Genomic DNA, 8,450 nt, shown 5'->3' with positions numbered 1-8,450 from the left:
TCATTCAAGGGTTTTTCTTTATTTTTAGGATTTTCTACATTGTAGAATAATAGTGAAGACATCAAAACTAGGAAATAACACATGGAATTGTGTAGTAACCAAAAAAGTGTTAAACAAATCAAAATATATTTTATATTTGAGCTTCTTCAAATAGCCACCCTTTGMCTTGATGACAGCTTTGTTCACTCTTGGCATTCTCTCAACCAGCTTCATGAGGTAGTCAACCTGGAATACATTTCAATTAACAGGTGTGCCTTCTTAAAAGTTAATTTGTGTAATTTCTTTCCTTAATGCCTTTGAGACAATCCGTTGTATTGTGACAAGGTAGGGGGAGTATACAGAAGATAGCTCTATTTGGTAAAATACCAAGTCCATATTATGGCAAGAACAGCTCAAATAAGCAAAGAGAAACGACAGTCCATCATTATTATAAGACATGAAGGTCAGTCAATACAGAAAGTTTCAAGAACTTTGAAAGCTTTCAAATGCAGTTGCAAAAACCATCAAGCACTATGGTGAAACTGGCTCTCAGGAGGACTGCCACATGAATGGAAGACCCAGAGTTACCTCTACTGCAGAGGATAAGTTCATTAGAGTTCCCAGCCTCAGAAATGGCAACCCAAATATAATGCTTCACAGAGTTCAAGTAACAGAGATATCTAGACATCAACTGTTCAGAAGAGACTGTGTGAATCAGGCCTCATGGTCGAATTGCTGCAACAAAACACAACTAAAGGACACCAATAAAAAGAAGAGACTTGCTTGGGCCAATAAATGGACATTAGATGGATGGAAATGTGTCCTTTGGTCTGGAGTCCAAATTGGAGATTTTTGGTTCCAACCGCCATGTCTTTGTGAGATGCAGTGTGGGTCAAAGGATGATCTCCGCATGTGTATTTCCCACCGTGAATCAGGAGGAGGAGGTGTTATGGTGTGGGGGGGCTTTGCTGGTATCTTTGTCTGATTTTATTTAGAATTCAAGGCACACTTAACTAGCATGGCTATTCTGCAGTGATACGCTATCCCATCTGGTTTGTGCTTAGTGGGACTATAATTTGTTTTTCAACAGGACATACCTCCAGGCAGTGTAAGAGCTATTTTACCAAGATGGAGAGAGATGGAGTGCTGCATCAGATGACGCTGGTTGAGAGAATGCCAAGAGTGTGCAAAGCTATAGAGGCATAGTGAAGCTATTTGAAGAATCTCAAATATAAAATATATTTTGATTTGTTTAACACTTTTTTTTTTTTTTTTACTACATGATTCCATATGTGTTAGTTCATAGTTGTGATGTCTTCACTATTATTCTACAATGTAGAAAAAAAGTAAAAATAAAGAAAAACCCTTGAATGAGTAGGTGTTCTAAAACTTTTGACCGGTAGTGTATATTTGTATGTTAAGCTAACATAATATAATTTCAAAAGTTCGCATGAATGTATCTGTAGTAGAATACATGTGGCAAAAAACGAATGTAGACATTAATAAATTCATTTCTATTGCTTCAAAAATATTTTCTACAAAGGTGGGGGAGGCGGCGGAATGGTGGCTTCAACAGTGCCCCCTATCAGTTATCTAGTTTATACAGTGCATTTGGAAAGTATTCAGAAAAAGTAATCCATCTACACACAATACCTCATAATGACAAAGAAAAACAGGTTGTTAGATTTTCTTGCAAATATCACATTTACATAATTCATTCAATAATTAATCATAATAATAATTCAGACCCTTTACTCAGTACTTTGTTGAAGCACCTTTGGGAGCAATTACAGCCTCAAGTCTTCTTGGGTATGAACTTACAAGCTTGCCACACCTGTATTTGGGGAGTTTCTCCCATTCTTCTCTGCAGACCCTCTCAAGCTCTGTGAGGTTGGATGGGGAGCGTCGCTGCACAGCTATTTTCAGGTCTCTCCAGACATGTTCGATCGTTTTCAAGTCCGGGCTCTGGCTGGGCCACTCAAGGACATTCAGAGACTTGTTCCAAAGGCACTCCTGCGTTGTCCTGGCTATGTGCATAGGGTCGTTGTCCTATTGGAAGGTGAACGTTCGCCCCAGTTTGAGGTCCTGAGCGATCTGGAACAGGTTTTCATCAAGGATCTCTCTGTACTTTGCTCTGTTCATCTTTCCCTGGATCCTGACTTGTCTCCCAGTCCCTGCTGCTGAATAGAATCCCCGCAGCATGATGCTGCCACCACCGTCCTTCACTGAAGGGATGGTGCCAGGTTTCCTCCAGACGTGACGCTTGGCATTCAGGCCAAGGAGTTCAATCTTGTTTCTCATGGTCTGAGAGTCCTTTAGGTGCCTTTTGGCAAACTCCAAGCGGGCTGTCATGTGTTTTTTTACTGAGGAGTGCTGCAGAGATGGTTGTCCTTCTGGAAGGCTTTCCCATCTCTTGGTCACTTTCCTGACCTAGGCCCTTCTCCCCCGATTGCTCAGTTAATCGTGCGGCCAGCTCTAGAAAGAGTCTTGGTGGTTCCAAACTTCTTCCATTTAAGAATGATGGAGGCCACTGTTTTTGGGGACCTTCAATGCTGCAGAAATGTTTTGTTACCCATCCCCAGATCTTTGCCTTGACACAATCCTGTCTCGGAGCTCTACGGACAATTGCCCTTTGACCTCATGCCTTGGTTTTTGCGTTGACATGCACTGTCAACTGTGGGACCTTATATAGACAGGTGTGTGCCTTTCCAAATCATGTCCAGTCAATTGATTTTACCACAGGTGGACTCCAATCAAGTTATAGAAACATCTCAAGGGTGATCAATGGAAATAGGATACACCTGAGCTCAATTTTGAGGCTCATAGCAAAGGGTCTGAATACTTATGTAAATAAGGTATTTCAGTTTTTTTTAACGTTTTTTTTATAAATGTGCAAAAATATCTAACATGTTTTTGCTTTGTCATTATAGGGTATTGTGTGTAGATTGACGAGGAAAAAACTATTAAATTCATTTTAGAATAATGCTGTAACGTAACAAAATGTGGAAAAAGGGAATGGGTCTAAATACTTTCAAACTGCATTGTATATGTCACTGGTTAATGTATGCCTTTTGTCCCTCCACTTTTGATCTAAAATCACCATTACCCACTAATTAACTTGTCCTTTTGGCAGTTTGAAAGTGTTGGCGCTCGTAATGTGTCAATATTTATCTTTAAAAAAAATTCTATAACATAGCCAATTTCACCCCCGTCTCAAAGTCGAATGGATTTGACAGTTTTGAAGTTTTTATGGAGTGAGCTCCTCAGCTCTTCCCGCTTTGGCCATGCAGTGCGACTCCCTAAAGTGATTGCTGTACTCGTTATGAAATTATCACCTTTACCTTGTATATCTAAACATGACCATATGCACTGATTGTTTCAAGCAAAACTACCAAAACTATTGCTGATGGTGAACCTGAACAATCAAAATAWAATCTAATGTAAGCCCTGATCAGCATAGGCTATAGCCAGAAAAGATTTGTCTCTGGTGGCTTAGCCTACTTTTATTCCAGTAAAACACAGTTTTCAACAGTGCATTTAATAACAGTAACCAAGCAAATTACATTGGTTGTCMCTCAACTAATAAAGCCTAATATTAAGCAAGCCATTTTACAAGCCTTTCAAGAGGTCTTGCAATGTGCAYGTTTTGTGCTCTTGTAGGAAGCAATCACTCCCCCATTGCTGACTACAAATKATCTATAACTGGGCTAATAACTCACTAACTAGCGAAGGATATGAACAAATGTGCGCAAGTGGCTACATGCAGCTCTCGCTTTGATATCAAAACAGGTTCACCTACTCACAACCACTCATGCTGTAAACACAGTCCAGTTCAAAGTGAATGGCACAGATCCATATATGGCAGCAGACTCATATATGGCAATGGTCTATTTGTTTATCGGCCTACTGCAGTTCTGATTGTTCATGCAGCACTGGTCTGTGTAGAGTACAGGCTGAGTCATGCCTGTCAATGCATTAGAATCCTACTCCGATGCCTTCTGCCTAAAACAATATATCTTGCATAGTTTGTTTTGGTGTTCCTTTGAAAGCGGCTAATATTGCGTTGATTTGATCACAATTCCCACAGTAAAGGGAAACATTGATAGTGTTAATAACTAAAGGGGAAAACTATCAAATTGATTTGAAGTTTCTACTCTGCGCAGGCTGATATGTCTTCTGCGAGGCAGTCCCGGGTAGCTGCGCGCATACAACTTAGAGGGAACATTGATTAGAACGTTAGCTAGCTACAGTGCACTGGATTTTAGCTAGCTAAAGTTCGCATAGGTAGGTATTTTTTGTCAAACTTTAGGTGTGCTCACACTGCACTTTAGACCAGAGCTAAGAGCCTCCTTAGCTCCAGGGCTAAAATCTCCCTTAGCCCAGGGCTAAGTGAGTGTTCACACTTGCACATTCAAAAGTGTGCTAGCACCAACCTTAGCCCAGGGCTAGCTGGCTCTGCTCCAGAGCARGGTTAACACCGACTTTTCGGGGTTAGCCCCAAAAACACGTTGCCAAAATAGCCAGTGGGGGTCAAGAACAATGCCTATAAWGCTCACTGTCCAATCACAAAAGCAGCACTTTCACCTAATTTACATATGCTGGTGATGCCTGTAATGTGTTCTGTGAGTTATTTTGACAAGTAAATTCATACTMTTTAATCCTTCCATCTGAGGACCAAAAAACAATATACTTTCATCAGTGCAAAAACATTGGTTGGTTGCTATGTCTATCAAAAATGGTTGCTATGCAGGCTGGCTAAAGTCTTCTCACTTAGCCAACTAAAACTACAAACCCTACAGCTGGAAATGCAGCAAACGCTCCATKTTCCTCMATTTTCGTWGCTTTTCTATTGACATTTAATTGCATATATCCATGCTAATAATATTGTTGCATGATTTCGTCTGAATCAGAAAAGTCTTTTGTTCATAGCATTCTCTGTACAGAGGTGAGATCGAATTTCAAAAGTGAAATATTGTTTCCGATGTTGGACAGGTAGAAGGCAAGGTTTATACAAACCATCACTGTTGGAAATCAAATGCTAGGCTAGAAGCATGAGGAAGTAATGTGTTAATAAATGTGTTATTGTTTATAGCATTGGTCACGAATCAGAGATAAAATGTTGGTCGCATGTTGGGTTTTATCCGTTAGCCCAGGGTTTTGGAATACAAGTGTGAATCCTTAGCCCAGGGCTAAAGCTTAGCCCCGGGTTACCAAATGCTTGAACACAGGCTAAGTTAGCCCAGGGCCAGTCTAGCCTGGGGCTAAGAACAATGTCAGTGTGAAAAGGCCTTTTACTAGCTATGGAAACATTACTCCACAAATGTCATTGTATTTCGAAGCTGTAATTTAGGCTAAATGGTCATTAGCCCCCGTCACAACATCAGTGATACAGGTCGGAAAGTTGGAGCTCTAGAAAGACGCCCGAGTTCCCGACTTGGAATTCCAAGTTGTATGACCATTCAAAACAATTTTTCCCAGTCGGAGATCGTTAGTCGAATATTGTTTTATTCAGAGTTCCAGGTTGTCTTGAACATACTGAAGTCGGAAGTCTGAGATTTCCAAGTTCCCAGTTGTTTTGAATGCAACATTAGTATGGCTGAGAGCCTCTTGAGAACATTTATAACAATGGTGTGATGTGAYGTAGGTGCAACCAATGAAAAAGTTKAACATAGCTGGCCTCGTGCAATCCCTATTCCCCTGTCTTTTCCCAGACCAAACTACCCTACAGAGGAGATGGAAGAAGAGTCTGTGATGGAGGATGACGCAGAGCTGACTCTCAGTAAAGTGGAAGATGAGATGACAGTGGGTATCCCCATCGAAGTGTCCCCTGATGATAGGCCTATCTGTATATATTGTACTCATCACTTTTTAAAAATATGTCTATTTAAAAATATAAATAAATCYCTTAATAAAGGAGGAACCAGACGACTACGAGGAAGAAAACGTCATGGATCTAGAGGCACTTAAATCAAGGACCAATCAAAGTGTGAGTTGCAGTTGCTGTAACGTTATGCTAATAGCTGGATACGAACAATGAACTGTAATGGTGTACATATTTACTGTCCCAATAAGAGTTCTGTTTGGACATTGTGGATACATTGTTACTACACATACATTAGATGTGCTGCTGTATTGTCTTTTTCATGTGTGGTTAATACTAGGCTACATGTAGGCTACTGCTGATTTTAAAATCAGATTTTTTATTTTTATGCCGTTCCCTGTCTGATGTAGAAAGGCTAGTCACCAGTGGACTCAAACAAATATAAAATACATGTTTACCTTTTTTTTTGTTGCTCTTGCTCATTCCCTCATGGTGTACATACTATCATTCCTAACGCTAACCCCTTCCCTCTCTCAGGAGACCAGACTATCTTCAAAGCCAGACAATATACTGGAATCAAACATGGACGCTGCCGAATGGAATCTAGAGGTCGAGCGGGTTCTCCCACAACTGAAGGTCACAATCAGAACAGACCACAAGGTAAAGATTGCTACAGCTGTAAATTCTGGCATTGCTCTCTCAAAATCAATGCAGGGCCGGGCAATAGCCTAAAACATGAGTGTTTGTAACAAGACTATGTCCACTACTAGGACTGGAGGATCCACGTGGACCAAATGCATCAGCACAAAGACGGGATCAAATCATCTCTCAAGGAGGCCAAGGTGGACTTTAGTCCTTTACACTTGGACTCAGTTTTCTCTGTCTAGGTTACATCACTTTGATACCATCTAGAAAGATGTTGTAAGACACATGTTGTTTAGACTAGCAACATGGCCCTCTCACCAGACCTGGATTCAAATTCAGGACTTAAACAAAAATTCCCATTCAATAATTTAAAGGGCATCCATTTTCAATAGCTTCTCAATAAACTGACATTTCTAAGCTATTTATTTCAAAAGTTGTTCCACTTTTTATTTTTTAAATTCAAATCACTGCCTTAATTTGATTGGCCCCAAACCTGGTTCAAATAGACAATTATTTATTTTCTTTCAAATACTTTGAGTGTTTGATTGAGACTGAAGGGAGTGCCAGGTGTGTGGGTTTGGCACTTTTGTGACGAATCCGTCGGTTCCATTATGCCAGGTAAGCTCAATCAAGCCCAGCTAAAGAAAGAAAACATATTCATAGGTTGCGCCACCTTCGCTCGGTTGCGTCATGCCGTTGTTATGAACATTCTCAAGCCGCCTTTTACCGGGGGCGCCATAGTGGTGCCCTAAAGTGGATAAAAGCCCAGTCATTCTGGGCAAAGGCTAACTACTGTTTAGTCTAAATTAAACTATAGTGTGTGGAAATAAAGTAGTTGCTAAAGTAGTAAAAAATTTAGTAGGAAACAATTTTGCCAGCATTATCATGTCGTCTAATTTACTTTAGACAGATGGATGGCAATGTTGTTATTAGCTAGCAAAATTCGTAGAAATAGCTGGAAATGGCTAGTAAATATCTGGTGGTCTACCCTCAATCTTAGCTAGCTAGCTAACGTTATACTGCATTTAAAGTCAATCTGATGACATCAAAAGGTTTCCCCACTGATTATTTGACTCATTTTGAATGTCATTGTATTTCCAAGCCACTGTAATGCGCTTTTGATGATCTTTATCAGCGCTCATTGACGATGCATTGAATAGAATGCTTAATCSGGCATCAGTCCAAAACGAATGTTCAAAACAATATTGTGACGAAACATGCAACCCRTGAATAAGCTACTTTATCTGAGTCTCACTGTCTGACAAGACTAGCACCTATCACACAGCCAACCTCCCATGTCATTCTATTACTTTACATTTAGTATGCTAGTAATGTATTATAGAGCGAAAGCTGCTATGTGTACCTATTTGGTAGGGCTACCTAGACAAGCTGCAGGAGGAGATCGGTAAGACCCTGGAGAAGGTGGGCAGCAGGGAGAAATACATCAACAACCAACTGGAACACCTTATCCAGGACTACCGCAACGCCCAGTCCAAACTCAGCGAGGTAAGCATCCATACAGTGGTGTAAAAATACTTAAAGTAGTTTTTGGGGGTATCTGTACTTTACTTCACTATTTATTATAAAAATTAAAATTATATTATGTTAGCTTAACATACAAATATACACTACCGGTCAAAAGTTTTAGAACACCTACTCATTCAAGGGTTGTTCTTTATTTTAACTATTTTCTACATTGTAGAATAATAGTAAAGATAACAAAATTATGAAATAACACGTATGGAATCATGTAGTAACCAAAAAAGTGTTAAACAAATCAAAATGTATTTTATATTTGAGATTCTTCAAAGTAGCCACCATTTTGGGTTGAGGTCGGGTGATTGTGTAGGCCAAGGAATCTGATGCAGCACTCCATCACTCCTTCTTGGTCAAATAGCCCTTACACAGCCTGAAGGTGTGTTGGGTCATTGTCCTGTTGAAAAACAAATGATAGTCCAAATAAGCGCAAACCAGATGGAATGGTGTATTGCTACAGAATGCTGTG

At 40.0% G+C, this 8,450-nt stretch overlaps 1 protein-coding gene across 1 annotated transcript in view; it reads left to right on the top strand.

The window, feature by feature from the left end:
• The window catches only part of ift57 (intraflagellar transport 57 homolog (Chlamydomonas)), a 29,000-nt gene that overhangs the window by 7,856 nt on the left and 12,694 nt on the right, over nt 1–8,450 (top strand). The window contains exons 4-5 of the mRNA XM_023977452.2: nt 5,691–5,781; nt 5,894–5,969. Of these exons, the coding sequence (XP_023833220.1) occupies nt 5,691–5,781; nt 5,894–5,969 (167 nt within the window). The remainder of the gene's footprint in view (nt 1–5,690; nt 5,782–5,893; nt 5,970–8,450) is intronic.

The sequence above is a fragment of the Salvelinus sp. IW2-2015 genome, linkage group LG32 (genome assembly GCF_002910315.2).
Source record: "Salvelinus sp. IW2-2015 linkage group LG32, ASM291031v2, whole genome shotgun sequence".
In the NCBI taxonomy this organism is placed as follows: Eukaryota; Metazoa; Chordata; class Actinopteri; order Salmoniformes; family Salmonidae; genus Salvelinus; species Salvelinus sp. IW2-2015.
Note: the sequence above shows the minus strand (reverse complement) of the source record. Positions and strands in the feature narration are given on the sequence as shown.